The sequence below is a fragment of the Trichomycterus rosablanca genome, chromosome 6 (genome assembly GCF_030014385.1).
Source record: "Trichomycterus rosablanca isolate fTriRos1 chromosome 6, fTriRos1.hap1, whole genome shotgun sequence".
Lineage (NCBI taxonomy): Eukaryota > Metazoa > Chordata > Actinopteri > Siluriformes > Trichomycteridae > Trichomycterus > Trichomycterus rosablanca.
In genome coordinates this window covers 45,391,248-45,409,344 of record NC_085993.1, presented here as the reverse complement: position 1 = coordinate 45,409,344, position 18,097 = coordinate 45,391,248, and the positions used below count along the sequence as shown (strand labels likewise).

Below are 18,097 nucleotides of genomic sequence, written 5' to 3'. Positions count from 1 at the left end.
TTCCTTAAGTATTAGTTAAGTTGCATTAATTTAGGTAGTTTCCTGGATCTGTTTAGAGGGAAATTAACTTTTTCACATGGGTTATTCAGGTGTTGCATAACTTTTAATCAATAACTTGAATATTAAAGGTGTTTCATGTTTTCTCGACAACATTTTTACATCTGTATCATTCTGTTGATTTTTTTTAATGCTTTTTTATTCCTAACAATGACTGAGATGTAGTGAGTGTACTGAAGATCTTAAAATATGAAATAAACTGTCTGTTTTTATAGAGACCAAGTCTGATGACAGTGGTGGAATGGATCGATTATGAAACCTTGGCTTTGCTGTTTGGCATGGTGAGTTTATACTTTTTTAAACCCCAGAAAAAGTCATGACTGCTGATAATTCATGACAGTGCTGTATTTCCATCCTTCACACATGCTGTGAATCAACATGGGATCTGTTTAATGTGTTAATGCAACAGCAATTATTAGCAACGATAATTGTTCGCTCTCACGCCGTTTTACAGGAGCACAATCCTTTTCAAGATCTTGTGTTCGGGGGCTGTCTCCATGGAAACAAACATGCCCAATCAGTGCTTATGAAAAGTGTTGATGACTACGCGTAGAAGGAAATTAAAGGAAATTGTGGTGGATAAAAGTATAAATTGCTGCATGTTTAACACTACTGTTAGAGAGATGCATACATCTGAATGTATTTTGAGTTGGAGTTGATTCAAGATTACAGATTTGTGTTTGTCACATGTGCATTTATAGCTGGTACAAGAGTAAAGTAAAATGTAAAGACGGCTGCTAAAAACTATGTGAGGTAAAATAAAGATTATAAAAAATGCAAAATTATATTATAGTAAAAAAAGAAAACATTATATTATCATAACAATATTTATGATATTATGCCTTATAAATAGTAGTTCACCCCTATTGAGCAACAACACTTAACTTTATACACTGTAAAGAATTAAAATGTAAATTTTTATCTTAGCAACTTCTTTTCTGATCTTAATTATTCTCATGGTTTTTGCTTGCAGATGATTTTGGTTGCCATTTTTTCAGAGACGGGCTTCTTCGATTACTGTGCTGTTAAAGTAAGTGTGCTGAAGATTACTCCCCGGCTATAATGAAAATATGGCTATAACATTTGAGGATGAGGTCCAAGTCATATTCATTACTGCCATTCAAAGTTTTGCATGGCAACACATTGGTTCACCATTTCTAACCAAAAACCATGTCATAATCTTTCCTGCCGGAACATTCAGCATGGCTTCTTGAGAAAATAATCAAAATGCTCAGGAATATTAACCTCAACAACCTCAATTTTAACCTCAACAAAAGAACCAAGATACGTGGGAAACAACAGCATGTAATTTAGAAATGGCTGTAATGTCTTTATGTCATTACATAAGAACAGATAGACTAACTAACCTCTAGCAAACAATGTTAGCTCATTTTGGCAAATATATTCATATTCTGTGACAGTAAATTTACATTTTCTTTTTATTTAAGGTATTTGGCGGAAAATTTGATCCATAGGGACCCACATAACACAAATAAAGCTGAACACTTACAATTTTGGCTGCAACCCAAACTTAATACTGTTGTACTTATTAGTATGCTGTTGTAGTATGAATTTTCAGCCAATGGTGTTGATAGTAGAGCTACATAATTTGTATTGGTCACTAGCAAAAGTTGGAAACCAGCTATCTAAATATCTTTAACTGGCCTACAATGGTCACATGTATAACCAGGTGAAATTTTAGTAACAAGGAATAATTAACGTCATTGTATTCTTAGCTATTAATTTATTATTATTATTATTATTATTATTAGGGCAGTTGTAGCTTAGTGGTTAAGGAACTGGACTAGTAATCAGAAGGTTGCTGGTTCAAGCCCCACCATCGCCAGGTTTCTACTGTTGAGCCCTTGAGCAAGACCCTTAACCCTCAATTGCTTGGATTGTATACTGTCACAACTGTAAGTCGCCTTGGATAAAAGTGTCTGCTAAATGCCAAAAATGTTAAATGTAAATTTTTAGCCAAATGTGTCCAAATGTATTTTAAGGTCACTGTTTCTTCTTCTGAAAACAAAAATAACTAAAAGTATGTGAACACCTGAAAATGAGGTTGTTGGACATCCCATTACTAAACCATGTGCATTAACTTTGAGTTGCCCAACCATGGTTCCCTCTTTGTGGTTATAAAAGATTATATTCTTCTAGGAGATATTTTGCTGCGTTTCTGAGGGAATATGTGGCCATTTACTTTAAAAAGCATTCTGTAAGAAGGTAGGCACTAATGTTGTATAAGCTAAACCTGGCTTGAAGGTGTTTAATGGGGTTGAGGTCAAGGCTCTTTGCAGTCCATATATAGGTTATTACAGTGAATGAAGGTGAGAACACAGATCATCAGGACCCATGTTGTTGTATATTTCCCACTCTACTAGCTGTGCCACCTTTTTATTTGGATACCGGATGAAATTAGCAATAGTACAGCTTTCTGGAAGAGTGTAAATTCTAGGTATTGAAGCTCTAGAGTGTTGGTGCCTTCATCTAACAGCAAGAATGGCTGTTGCAGTGTTAGGGAGGTGATTCCTCATCCGGGATCTTTTCCCTCCCTCAGACATGGCCAATTGCGTCTGTTGAGCGCTAGACCAGGTTTGCATATTACATTGCTGCACCACCCTATCATCCATGTCTATAAATATTAAAATGTGACTGCTCAAAGACCAAGTATTTAAAAATAAATGACCTATTGTCCTGATGTGGCTTGCTGTCCTGTGATGGACAATGGTCTGTTGACATGCTCAACACTGTTTGGTCTGAGTTTCCTAAAAAAGATCTGTTCTGTTTATTTCGGTCTATGTGTGTATATATGTAATGCATGTATACAGTATAGTCTTGACATGTTGTGTCACAGATGGCACCACCATCTCTGTGATGCTCTTTGATTAGGACAGACAGATAACGTCTCCATAGCGACAGTCTCCCACAGACTCTCAGTCTCTCTGGCTACAGGAGAACTGTGTTATATTCTTAACTTCTACAATGTACCAGCGGAATGAAGTCTAAAGAAAATCCTTCAGTGCTTTATGTTTCAATTCACATTTACAATTAACCATCTTGTTTGACATGAAAGGATAAAAGAAAATACAGACTGAGTTAAAAAAATATAATTTAAGCTTTAAGCTTTCATACAATTCTCGGATAATTTTAGATACGTACTTCAAAACACATTTGTGCTCACGGATAAAAGCAATAAGAATTAATCAGACATAATAATGTTACATAATAAGCAGAGCTGTGTGTCTAACAAATGCTGCTTAATTTATTGTAAAATATGTGCACATATGCAATTACCAGACTATTATTTTATTAGCTGTGTTTTCCTGCAGGCATATCAGTTATCCAGAGGAAGAGTTTGGCCAATGATCATGATCCTGTGTCTCATTGCTGCAATTCTGTCTGCTTTTCTGGACAACGTGACCACCATGATGCTCTTTACTCCTGTTACTATCAGGTAGAGTCTTTAAGTGTCTTCTAATGAACAGTTTAATACAGGCATCCACCAATGCATCCAATATATATATACACCGATCAGCCATTACATTAAAACCACCTCCTTGTTTCTACACTCACTGTCCATTTTATCAGCTCCACTTACCATATAAAAGCACTTTGTAGTTCTGCAATTACTGACTGTAGTCCATCTGTTTCTCTGCATGCTTTGTTAGCCCCCTTTCATGCTGTTCTTTAATGGAACACCACAGAGTAGGTATTATTTGGGTGGTGGATCATTCTCAGCACTGCAGTGACACTGACATAGTGGTGGTGTGTTAGTGTGTGTTGTGCTGGTATGAGTGGATAAGACACAGCAGTGCTGATAGAGTTTTTAAACACCTCACTGTCACTGCTGGACTGAGACCAAAAATATCCAGCCAACAGCTCACCGTGGGCAGTGTCCTTTGACCACTGATGAAGGTCCAGAAGATGACCAACTCAAACAGCAGCAATAGATGAGAGATCGTCTCTGACTTTACATCTACAAGGTGGACCAACTATGTAAGAGTTTCTAATAGAGTGGACAGTGAGTGAACACAGTATTTAAAAACTCCAGCAGCGCTGCTGTGTCTGATCCACTCATACCAGCACAACACACACTAACACACCACCACCATGTCAGTGTCACTGCAGTGCTGAGAATGATCCACCACCTAAATAATACCTGCTCTGTGGTGGTCCTGTGGGGGTCCTGACCATTGAACAACAGCATGAAAGGGGGCTAACAAAGCATGCAGAGAAATAGATGGACTACAGTCAGTAATTGTAGAACTACAAAGTGCTTCTATATGGTAAGTGGAGCTGATAAAATGGACAGTGAGTGTAGAAACAAGGAGATGGTTTTAATGTATATATATACTGTATATTTAACATAAAAAATGTTATTGAAATAGAATGAGCTACTTTGAACAGTGTTGACTTGTTTTACTAAATTTAAAGACACATAGTTACTCAATCACTCTCTTGGAGCAATATAGTTACTAGTTACAATATAGTTAACTGGAGGTTATTAAGAAGCCAGAGAGAGCAGAGTAAATGCAAACAGACCTGTGAGAAATACCTGATTAACTTCACACTGACATTTAGTAAAGATAACAATGAATGTTGGGTTTCTGATGCTATGCTTCCTCAAACTCATACCTATGACATTTTAGTAATGTTGTATTTGTTGAAGAATGCATTACAAACTCGACTCGACTCGACAGACTACAATTCAACACCATGTATTAAAGGGGAACAATTATGTTTGGCTATCTTTTTAAAAAAAAATTTACATTTTGTTTATGCATTCAATTGCCCGATTGCATCATGCTTCCTCTCCACCAATGCCGATCCCCGCTCTGATTGAGGAGAACGAAGGTAACCCCCAGCCCCTCCGACACGTGGGCAGCAGCCGTATGTATTTTGTCACCTACACTTTGTCGAGTGCACTGCGGATCAGCACTGTGTACGGAGAGACACACCCTGACAGCACTCTTTTTCCATCTCTGTGCAGCCAGCAGAGGTCGTAATTGCATTAGTTATGGGAGAGTCCCTATCCGGCTTTAATATCCCACCCCTATCTAAACAACAGGCCAATCGTTGTTCATGTGGTCGCTCAGCCCAGTCAGCAGGCAGAGCTGAGGCTCGATACGATGTATTCGAGATCCCAGCTCTGGTGTTCCAGTGTGTGTTTTTACCGCTGCGCCACCCGAGCGGCCATGTTTGGCTATCCTAAAATGACTTTTTTCACAGATTACAGAACCTGTTGCATTACATATTTTTTTTTAAACAACAATAAACCAAAAGTCAGAGAAAACTGGAGCTATGTTTACCAATAATTATTATTATTATACACCTACCATTACATGCCACTACATTGATACTGTTTCTAATGAACAGTTTGGGTAAAGTTCTGACATTACAAGGCCTTTTTCAATTTAAAGATTATCACATCTGGCTGATTTCCTTCAGTGCCACTTATTAGATATTAGTCTTTTTGCTGTTTTATTTATGTACATTTTACGATACATTTTTAATACTTTTTTGCCCCATCACAACTTACCCTGCACACCCGTATGGCTTTACATTGAAGGCTCTAGTACTAAACACTCTTTGAGCGTTATTAGTGACGTTAGTTGCTAGTGGGCTCTGCAGAAGAGGAAGGGAGGAGTAGAATCCTGAAGAGCCGACATTTCTTTTGAAGCCCTCATTCAGTTTGAAGCTTATATGAGGAGACAGAATAATGCCTCATCGCTATAACGCTTGTGTCTCATCACTCTCTTCAGCTCCATTTCAGTCTATTTCCTCTTCAATACTCTGATCTATTTCAGTGAAATGCCAGAGTGGTAAACTGGGAACCATAATGGATCATTTCTACAGAAAGTGCTTGTGTGAGATAACTTTATGTTTGTGTTTTTCTGTAGGTACTACAGCATATATTGATTGATTTTAGTTATTTGATAATAACCAAAAGTAGACAGTCTGGACTGTTGTTGTGGATCTTGGACAAGAGTTGCATCAGCACAACTAAATTACTGTATGAGTATCAGCAGTAAAAAATACTGATAATATTGCATCTTATTTCTATTTCCTTGTTGTAACAGTCTCTTGAAAAAGAGGCCTGGTAAGAACTGAAGAATAATGACTTGTTTTAATGCACATATTTATTCAGTGTTTACTAAACTTTTATTTTGCTCTTGGCGTAACTTTTTGAGCGTATTGCTGGTATCAAATTCAAAATTTGTTAATACTTACAAAATACAATCATGTTGGTAAAATAATACAAGCCATTTCTCCATAGTTTTGTCAGTTAAAAAGGCTCAAAATTGGATTTTACGAAATGACTTTTTTTTTGCTATTTTATTTATGCATTTTCTTCCAATTTAGTGTAGTCAGTTTGTCTTCCGCTGCTGGGGGATCCCTGATTGCAGTCGAGGTGGGTATATTGCTGCTCACGCCTCCTCCATGCAGCCCTTTGCGGAACCTATGCACTCTGCACAGGCGCCTCTCTATCTGCCAATCAGGGTCCTTACACAGCGTTTGAAGACCCCACCCACATAGTCCGGTCATCCTGCCCTAGCAGAGACGTGTCTTCTGCAGGAACTGCAGATTTTGCCTGCTAGATGGTGCCCAGCCGACCGGTGGCAGGGCTGAGTTTCAAACAGAGGAGATCAGAATCTCTGCACTGGTGTGCTAGCGGAATATCTGACCCAACTTTTTTGGAAATTATTTCAATTCGAAATATTGCATATTTTAAAAAGTACAGTTTGATTGTTATCTTATTATCAAATCTAATGCTTTAAGAATTAATATGTACTTAATTCCCACTCCTTTTGACAGCCTTCATTCGTCAATCATATCTATCGTGACAAGATGGTTTAATGTTAACTGTGTGATTTGTCAAACTGTGCATAATATTTAGATAATTTGTATGCTTGTTCAACTTAAGTTAAATCTAGCAGGCACATTTGGCAGTGCCTGCAGCAGACAAAATTGGCCACTGAATCTGCTGGGTGGGAAATGACCGGACTAATTGGGTGGGTGGGGTCTTCAAATGCTGTGCAAGTACCATGGTTAGCAGACCGAGGTATCTGTGCAGAAGTGGAGGAGCCTCTGTGAATACACTAAAGCACAAGCACTGGCGAAAAAGAAAGGGTTGAGGGACTGCACATGCAATCGGAAGGGGTGTGGAGCAGGTGAATATGCCCGCCTCTAACGCAATCGGGATCCTTAGCAGCGGAGGACCAATTGACTATGCTAAATCGATGGAAAAAGGGAGAAAATGCAATAATAAATAGAAAATAATAATAAAAAGACTTGTCATTAGTAATCCACCAGGTACAAATCACTTGTAAATCGGTTTAGAGGCAATTAAAATCATAGTATATTACATAAGACATTAAAGACACTGTGGAGGAAAATGTTTCACTCATTTATTGTTGAAAGGGACCTGTCTACTAGACACAACCAAATCTAATTTGTGTATAGTGTCAGACATTTTTAACAATAATCTATACACCGACTAGGCATAACATTATGACCACCTTTCTAACTGGCTGCAGTTTTGGAGAAGCTCTGACCCAGTCGTCCAGCCATCACAATTTGGCCCTTGTCAAACTTGCTCAAATCCTTACACTTGCCGATTTTTCCTGCTTCTAACACATCAACGTTTGAGGATAAAATGTTCACTTGCTGCCTAATATATCCCACCCACTAACAGGTGCCGCGATGAAGAGATAATCAGTGTTATTCACTTCACCTGTCAGTGCTCATAATGTTATGCCTAGTTGGTGTATGTTCCTTAGTGAACCCACTGTGTAAGATTATGGGACCTGCCATTATAGTTAGACTTGACTTGACACTTCATATAACAGCTAAATCACCTATGTAGCTCAAAAAGTGTAAACACGTGGTTATTAAAATTATTAAAAGGTGCTACTCTACGACTGTGCTACATTAAAAGTCAGTAAGCTCTTCAGTATAATCCATAATTCTGCCAATGCATGTCTATAAAAACTGTATGTTTGCTTGATTTTAGGCACCTGTTAGCAATGGCTAACTTTACAAGTTAGAAGAAGAGTCTAAATACCTTTGGCTATACACCGATCAGCCATAACATTAAAACCACTTTCTTGTTTCTACACTCACTGTTCATTTTATCAGCTCCACTTACCATATAAAAGCACTTTGTAGTTCTACAATTACTGACTGTAGTTCATCTGTTTGTTTGCATGCTCAATGGTCAGGACTCTCCCAGGACCACCACAGAGCAGGTATTATTTAGGTGGTGGATCATTCTCAGCACTGCAGTGACACTGACATGGTGGTGGTATGAGTGGATAAGACACAGCAGCGCTGATGGAGTTTTTAAACACCTCACTGTCACTGCTGGACTGAGAATAGTCCACCAACCAAAAATACCAAGCCAACAGTGCCCTGTGGGCAGCGTCCTGTGACCTGTCCTGACTATTGAAGAACAGGGTGAAAGCAGGCAAAAAAAAAAGTATGTGAGTGTAGAAACAGGGAGGTAGTTTTAATGTTATGGCTGATCAGTGTACAGTGTAAATAAATGTTTGTGGCATTTACTATTGTACAGTTTTAGTAATATATTTTATTTTCATTATGAGTTCACACCATCATCCTGCTTATGTATAGTCAGAGATCGCACTAATATATTTCAACCGTGATATGAAACGAATTTACACAATACACCCGCATTAGGAACGCTGCTTGTTTCTATTGTTCTTGCCGCTTAAAAGGGAATCATTAGCTGCATCTAGATACACGTCAGCTGGCCGTGCTTTTAAATACTGATGAGCGTTGCAATGAACTTGGAGACATGCACAAACACACTCACACAAACAAGTAAGAATAGAAGCAGTGAAAAAGGAGATTTGCTTATGCAAATGCTGAAGCGGATTTCTCATAGTTAATGATTCGTTCATCTTCATCAGGACAGCTTCACATACAGTGTATCACAAAAGTGAGTACACCCCTCACATTTCTGCAAATATTTCATTATATCTTTTCATGGGACAACACTATAGACATGAAACTTGGATATAAGTTAGAGTAGTCAGTGTACAGCTTGTATAGCAGTGTAGATTTACTGTCTTCTGAAAATAACTTAACACACAGCCATTAATGTCTAAATAGCTGGCAACATAAGTGAGTACACCCCACAGTGAACATGTCCAAATTGTGCCCAAAGTGTCAATATTTTGTGTGACCACCATTATTATCCAGCACTGCCTTAACCCTCCTGGGCATGGAATTCACCAGAGCTGCACAGGTTGCTACTGGAATCCTCTTCCACTCCTCCATGATGACATCACGGAGCTGGTGGATGTTAGACACCTTGAACTCCTCCACCTTCCACTTGAGGATGCGCCACAGGTGCTCAATTGAGTTTAGTCCATCACCTTTACCTTCAGCTTCCTCAGCAAGGCAGTTGTCATCTTGGAGGTTGTGTTTGGGGTCGTTATCCTGTTGGAAAACTGCCATGAGGCCCAGTTTTCGAAGGGAGGGGATCATGCTCTGTTTCAGAATGTCACAGTACATGTTGGAATTCATGTTTCCCTCAATGAACTGCAGCTCCCCAGTGCCAGCAACACTCATGCAGCCCAAGACCATGATGCTACCACCACCATGCTTGACTGTAGGCAAGATACAGTTGTCTTGGTACTTCTCACCAGGGCGCCGCCACACATGCTGGACACCATCTGAGCCAAACAAGTTTATCTTGGTCTCGTCAGACCACAGGGCATTCCAGTAATCCATGTTCTTGGACTGCTTGTCTTCAGCAAACTGTTTGCGGGCTTTCTTGTGCGTCAGCTTCCTTCTGGGATGATGACCATGCAGACCGAGTTGATGCAGTGTGCGGCGTATGGTCTGAGCACTGACAGGCTGACCTCCCACGTCTTCAACCTCTGCAGCAATGCTGGCAGCACTCATGTGTCTATTTTTTAAAGCCAACCTCTGGATATGACGCCGAACACGTGGACTCAACTTCTTTGGTCGACCCTGGCGAAGCCTGTTCCGAGTGGAACCTGTCCTGGAAAACCGCTGTATGACCTTGGCCACCATGCTGTAGCTTAGTTTCAGGGTGTTAGCAATCTTCTTATAGCCCAGGCCATCTTTGTGGAGAGCAACAATTCTATTTCTCACATCCTCAGAGAGTTCTTTGCCATGAGGTGCCATGTTGAATATCCAGTGGCCAGTATGAGAGAATTGTACCCAAAACACCAAATTTAACAGCCCTGCTCCCCATTTACACCTGGGACCTTGACACATGACACCAGGGAGGGACAACGACACATTTGGGCACAATTTGGACATGTTCACTGTGGGGTGTACTCACTTATGTTGCCAGCTATTTAGACATTAATGGCTGTGTGTGGAGTTATTTTCAGAAGACAGTAAATCTACACTGCTATACAAGCTGTACACTGACTACTCTAAGTTATATCCAAGTTTCATGTCTATAGTGTTGTCCCATGAAAAGATATAATGAAATATTTGCAGAAATGTGAGGGGTGTACTCACTTTTGTGATACACTGTATCCCTTAATGACCATGCAAAGATGAAAAACACAGGCTTTGATCTCTTGTTGTTGACTAGATTTGAATTTCAGAATGCAAAGCATTTTCTCGGGTTTTACCCAGTAATGATTAGTTTTGAAATATCCTGTATCTAATGTTCTTTTTAACATTCTTGTTTTATTCTGTATTATGCATGTGTGTGTGTGAGGAGGGGGGCTTGTTGGGTAGCACTGTCGCTTTGGTCCTTTCTGTGTGGTGTTTGCATGTTCTCCCCATGTGGGTTTCCTTTTGGAGCTCCGGTTTTCTTCCACAGTCCAAAGACATGCAGTCAGGTTAACTGGTCATACGAAATGACCTTAGGTGTGTGTGTGTGTGTTTGCCCTGTAATGGACTGGTGACCTGGTCAAAGTGTCTCTACATTTTCCCTAGTGAATTGCACCCACCATGATCCTGACCAGAATAAAGCAGAGGTACAACAGACAATGAATGAATGAATTAATGAATGAATGAGTGTGTGTATGTGTGTGCAGTTTAATCTCCAGCTATGTTGTATCAATACTAAGTGCCATTTTGTGTGTGTGTGTGTGTGTTTGGGCAGGTTATGTGAGGTGTTAAATTTAGACCCAAGACACGTCCTGATTGCAGAGGTTGTCTTCACCAACATTGGAGGTGCTGCCACCGCTGTGGGGGATCCCCCCAATGTCATCATAGTGTCTAATCAAGATCTGCGCAAAAAGGTAGGTGGTTTAGTTCTCAGTGGCATTATTCAATAGTTTATTTTACATTTTACAAATTACAGTAATGTTTTTTTGTCTTTAAATTCATAAGTATTACATGATATGGCCAAATGTATGTGGACACCCTTCCTATTTGTTAAGTTTAGGTAATTTAGTCACACCTGTTAATAGCAGGTGTATAAAATCTGTTATTTTTATAGTAAAACAAATTGCATGGCTTTGTGGCAACAATTTAAAAAAAGAATCCTGCCTGTTTCAATATAGTCAGTTAAGACATTCATTGATTATTAATTAGCTGATGAAACATACACTGATCAGCCATAACATTAAAACCACCTCCTGGTTTCTACACACACTGTCCATTTTATCAGCTCCACTTACCATATAGAAGCACTTTGTAGTTCTACAATTACGGACTGTAGTCCATCTGTTTCTCTACATGCTTTTTTAACCTGCTTTCACCCTGTTCTTCAATGTTCAGGACCCCCACAGAGGATAGCTGCCACAATTTACGGTATTAAAGCAAATAGTTTTGAAATGAGAAACCCAACAAGCTGATGATATGGCATTGACACATTTTTGGCCATATAGTAGATTATTTTGGCTGGAGGCAATGTGAGGGAGTGCTATGCCAATTTAATCTAGTCAGTGGACCATGTTTTCCTGCAACTAACGACCCATAACTGTTTATATTAAAGTTTATACAGTCTATCAAGGTTTATATAGACACATGTACTGTATTAATGAGGCATTTTTATTGAGTTCACTTTAATACACCACATTTCATTCCTGATTGCACAAGCTGACACACCTCAGACTATAAAAAGTAAAGCGAAATAAATTTTCCTTCATAAAACTAAACATTCAACCTCATTAACCGCTTCATCTTGATCATCGTTTTGCTCCCATGAAAGCAATAGATCCAGGCAGAAATAGACTTGATGTGGCACCAATCTATATGTACTCTCACATATTTATTTCTGCACATTTTTGGGAGGTGAGATGTGATCTGAGAATTAGGAAGAGACTCACACAGACATGGCTTTTATTATTTGACCTTTGCATGCAGTGGCAGTCTGATGCTCTCTGTGATCTTGATTCTATCGTGTGTGTGTGTTTGGTGTGGTTGGATGGGACTAGGTGTGGTAAGTGTTGTATTTTGCACTGGACAACGTGATACTGTAAATTCTACAGCTACAGAAAGCATGTCATTAAAATTGTACTGTACTGTGCAAGTATTGATCTATTTTTATGCATTGACCAAACATAGTGGATGCATAATGTATTAAATACATTTTTTAAAAGCTACAATGCACTTTTAAACTTTTGACTTTACTTGTATGATTAAGATATTGACATTTATCTTTAATATTTATTGACATTTTACCTTCAATATCTCATCATCTCTAGTTGCCCTTGACGGCTTGAACTTTAGTCAGAGAAAGGTGCTCATTTAATTTGGGTTTGTTGTAAATACCATGTTTAAACTAGGTTTTAAGTCTTATGTCTCATTGGAAGTGTTGTGGTGTCCTCTTGTGACACCCAATCACAATTAACAACTAAACGTTTGGATCACAGATAGGCTGAAGGTTATATTTGTGATCTTGGTTTTGATCTTGACTTGTCTTGTTTCCTTTTGTGGGCGGCACGGTGGCTCAGTGACTAGCACTGTCGCCTCACAGCAAGAAGGTCCTGGGTTTGATTCCCAAGTGAGGCGGTCCGGGTCCTTTCTGTGTGGAGATTACATGTTCTCCCAGTGTCTGCGTGGGTTTTCTCCTGGTGCTCCGGTTTCCTCCCACCGTCCAAAAAACATGCAGTCAGGTTAACTGGAGACACTGAATTGCCCTATAGGTGAATGAGTATGTGTATGTTTGTGTGTCTGCCCTGTGATGAACTGGCGTCCAGAGTGTTACTGTGTGCCTTGCGCCCATTGAAAAGCTTGGATAGGCTCCAGCACCCCCCGTCTAAATTGGATAAGCGGATAAGAAAATAAATGAATGAATGTTTTTGACATTAAACTTGTGAACTGATGAGACTTGTATAACGAGTAACTATCATTTCTGTCATGAATGTAACCAAAGTGTGTAAAACATGACGTTACAATCCTAATAATGAAATATTTCCTTTTGGAATCAGCCTTGATCTAGACTCGATTTCAGCTATTCATGGTTGTGGACTTAGCCTAGAAACAAGAACATCTTGACCACAGTCTTGGTGTGTGGGTGTGTGTGTGTGTTGGGGGGAATTAAAGTGATCAAGATTTTGGTGTAGGAGGATTGATTCTGATTTATAGACTGTTTTCTAGCAGGAGAAGGAAAATATTTCTGCTGTGAGTTGCAGGGCTGTAGAGGTGACAGTGCTGTCGGTCAGGCTGAGATATAACCTTATCCTGACACCACTGCAGGCCACACTAACTGTCTGAGTGTGCCATTACCTGTGATATTAAATGACTTTAGTGAGATGTATGTATTAATGTGTGTTTAAATGCTTAGAGGTGTTTGAAACCTGAAACAGATAGTGATGACGAGAAAAGGCGTCAGTGGCACTTTGCTGACGATTAAACCCACAGGCTTTGTGTGTGTGTGTGTGTGTGTGTGTGTGTCACACAAACCTTATTTTCAGAAAGGTTGGGAGACTTTCTAAAAAGCAATAAAACTGATCTGTAATTTGTTAATTACTTGAACCTTTATTTAACATACAGAAGGACAAATCCGATTTTTAATGTTTATAATGATGAGCTTAGTTTTATTAGTTGATACCTGCAACACACTCAAAAAAGCTGGGACAGAAGCATGTTTACCACTATGTCACATTAGTTATACTTTTATAACTAACAGCCATAACATTAAAACCACCTCCTTGTTTCTACAATCACTGTCCATTTTATCAGCTCCACTTACCATATAGAAGCACTTTGTAGTTCTACAATTACTGACTGTAGTCCATCTGTTTTTACTGCATACTTTGTTAGCCCCCTTTCATGCTGTTCTTCAATGGTCAGGACCCCCACAGGACCACCACAGAGCAGGTATTATTTAGGTGGTGGATCATTCTCAGCACTGCAGTGACACTGACATGGTGGTGGTGTGTTAGTGTGTATTGTGCTGGTATGAGTGGATCAGACACAGCAGCGCTGCTGGAGTTTTTTAATACCGTGTCCACTCACTGTCCCCTCTATTAGACACTCCTACCTAGTTGGTCCACCTTGTAGATGTAAAGTCAGAGACGATCGCTCATCTATTGCTGCTGTTTGAGTTGGTCATCTTTGAGATCTTCATCAGTGGTCACAGGATGCTGCCCTCGGAGTGCTGTTAGCTGGATATTTTTGGTTGCTGGACTATTCTCATTCCAGCAGTGACAGTGAGGTATTTAAAAACTCCATCAGCATTGCTGTGTCTTATCCACTCATACCAGCACAACACACACTAACACACCACCACCATGTCAGTGTCACTGCAATGCTGAGAATGATCCACCACCTAAATAATACCTGCTCTGTGGTGGTCCTGGGAGAGTCCTGACCATTGAATAATAGCATGAAAGGGGGCTAACAAAGCATGCAGAGAAACAGATGGACTACAGTCAGTAATTGTGGAACTACAAAGTACTTCTATTAATGTTGAGCTGATAAAATGGACAGTTAGGGTAGAAACAAGGAGGTGGTTTTAATGTTATGGTTGATCGGTGTATATAATTGTGTTATAATTGTTGTAGTTTTGCAAGTGGAACAGTCCGTGGTCATAGTTGTCTGATTCTTATATTCATGATGTGCCATACATTTTTAATAGAAGACAGATCTGGACTGCACTACTCTACTTGATGGAGCAAATATGTGTCTTGTGTTTATTAAGCAAATAAAACAATGTAGCATTAATTGGCAAAATTTTAACTGTTTAAATATTTATGACTCCATCTTATCACAAATACTTTGGTGGAGACTGCCAAACTCTGTCTAACTGTCTATCATAACTGTGAGCAGAATAGAAATACTACTTGTCTCTAAGGCTATGCATCAATTTGATATGGGAGAGTTTTATCTTTGCTAGTCAATCATGACCATCAACAACAAGGCAGCTAAATTTGTTCATGTTATTTCACATGTAAGATCAAGACCTCAAGAACTTGAGCCGTAGCGACTGTAATGAAATTGACATTGAACGGGGTTGAAAGTGCTTCGGTTTGATCCTCTCTGTGTTGAGTTTGCATGTTCTCCTTGTGTGGGTTTTCTCCAGGTGCTCCGGTTTACTTCCACAAGTCCAAAAACATGCAGTCAGGTCAGTTTGGATACTGGAAATGGCCCCAAGTGCCCTAAGTGTATATTTGTGTGTGGGTGTAGGTGTATGTCTGTCCTGTAATAGACTAGTTAGTCTGCTGTGTTTCCTGCCTTTCACCCAATGAATCAGACCCACCGTGACCCTGACCAGTATAAAGCAGTTGTAAAACAGACAATAAATAAATAAATTAATTGGATTGTTTAGAAGGCTCAACAGGAATAATTCTGAGGTCTCAGAAACCCTTGAGCAGGGTGGCTGGTGCATGCTGGTCAGCTGTCCATCTGTGGCACCGTGTGACTGAGGTTGAGGCATATACAGAATGACAGGGGAGTGTGCTAGGGTCAGGAAGGCCATTTATTCTCTGGCCATTTGCTATTTTTCTGGTGGAAGTGTCACACTGACCCAAATCTGCTAAGAATATGGCCCTTTAGTGCACCCACAACTTACCAAGTTGTTAATAAGCCTCTAACTAATTTGTTGATGTTTTTCTCTTTATTGGTCATCTGAGTTTGCAACACACAAACACCAACACAGCCTTGAACACAATGTTTCACTAAAATGCACTACACTGACAAAATATACTCCATTGTACCTAGTTAATTTGGCTTCTTCAGCCACTTTTATTATTAAATTACATATTCAGTATAATTAAGGAATCAGCCAGGCAATCTTTATAAACAAACACTGGTAATAGAATTGGTCACACAGTAACTTTGGAAGCATACATAATTAAAGGATGGTAAATTTGCTACTCTAAAAGGACGCTTTCCCTCAAACAAAGACAAATTTCTGCGTTCCTGACTAAATGTTATTGTTTAGAAGTGAAACAACACTTTACACTATCTCAGAGTGAGACTGTAGAGTGCATGAATTAGTCTGTATTGGATAAAAAGTGTCTGTTACTGGTTGCAGCATTCCTTAAGATCAAACATTTTTGTGAAAATAGGCGATGGGAAATAAGCAGGAAGACACAGCATCATAATATACTGTACATATATGTATATATATACACCGATCAGCCATAACATGATAAGTGAAGCCGATAAAATGGACAATGTGTGTAGAAACAAGGAGGTGGTTTTAATGTTATGGCTGATCAGTGTATATATATATTCACCTCCTTGTTTCTACAAACATTGTCCATTCTATCAGCTCCACTTACCATATAGAAGCACTTTGTAGTTCTACAAACTACTCTACTGGCTGTAGTCCATCTGTTTCTCTGCATGCTTTGTTAGCCCCCTTTCATGCTGTTCTTCAATGGTCAGGACTCTCCCAGGACCACCACAGAGTAGGTATTATTTGGGTGGTGGGTCATTCTCAGCATTGCAGTGACACAGACATGGTGGTGGTGTGTTAGTGTGTGTTGTGCTGGCATGAGTATAGAATAGTCCACCAACCAAAAATATCCAGCCAACAGTGCCAAGTGGGCAGCATGTGACCACTGATGAAGGTCTAGAAGATAAACAACTCAAACGGCAGCAATAGACGAGTGATCGTCTCTGACTTTACATCTACAAGGTGGACCAACTAGGTATGAGTGTCTTATAGAGTGGACAGTGAGTGTAGGTATGAGTGTCTTATAGAGTGGACAGTGAGTGAACACTGTATTTAAAAACCCCAGTAGCGCTGCTGTGTCTGAGCCACTCATACCAGCACAACACACACTAACACACCACCACCATGTCAGTGTCACTGCAGTGCTGAGAATGATCCACCACCCAAATAATACCTACTCTGTGGTGGTCCTGTGGGGGTCCTAACCTTTGAAGAACAGGGTGAAAGCAGGCTAAAAAAGTATGTAGAGAAATAGATGGACTACAATCAATAATTGAAGAACTACAAAGTGCTTCTATATGGTAAGTGGAGCTGATAAAATGAACAGTGAGTGTAGAAACATGGAGGTGGTTTTAATGTTATGGCTGATCAATGTATATACAGTATGGTGCTCTTAGAACTTTTCAATAAACAGTCACATGCACACAATAATAAGATATTTGCAAGAAATCAGTTAACAATATTTCAATTACAGTGGTACCTTGTAACTCGACGTCCCATAAAATCGGAATTTTTGAAACTTAGCACCCTTCATCGAGAAATCTGTACCCATAAACTCACGAGTTCATATGTGGATCAGCTTTAAGTACGGAGAGCCACTACCTGATTAGCATTATTCGCCAACTCTGTGCAAGCGCTATCAATCAGCCAGCAGAGGCCGTAATTGCAACAGTTATGAGAAACCCTGGTCCGGATGGCACAGCTGAGATTTGATACGATGTATTTAAAATCCCAGCACTGGTGCGCCGGCGTATTTTACTGCTGCGCCACTTGAGTGGCGAAAACCTTCAAGTTGACATAAGCCAATAAGAAATCTGATTTCTACCACCATTCACCCTTTCTTATTCCTGTCCCTAATAGCATATCTACCCAGCACCTCCTCATCACCTCTATTCACCAACATGCCCACTGAGATCAGCTCCAATCACAGGTCCATCTTCTTTGAGTAAT

At 39.6% G+C, this 18,097-nt stretch overlaps 1 protein-coding gene across 1 annotated transcript in view; it reads left to right on the top strand.

Annotated features, from left to right (window-relative positions):
• Positions 1 to 18,097, top strand: part of oca2 (oculocutaneous albinism II) — a 95,858-nt gene that overhangs the window by 25,678 nt on the left and 52,083 nt on the right. The window contains exons 10-13 of the mRNA XM_062998153.1: positions 273 to 338; positions 1,031 to 1,087; positions 3,390 to 3,514; positions 11,177 to 11,315. Coding sequence (XP_062854223.1) covers positions 273 to 338; positions 1,031 to 1,087; positions 3,390 to 3,514; positions 11,177 to 11,315 — 387 coding nt within the window. The remainder of the gene's footprint in view (positions 1 to 272; positions 339 to 1,030; positions 1,088 to 3,389; positions 3,515 to 11,176; positions 11,316 to 18,097) is intronic.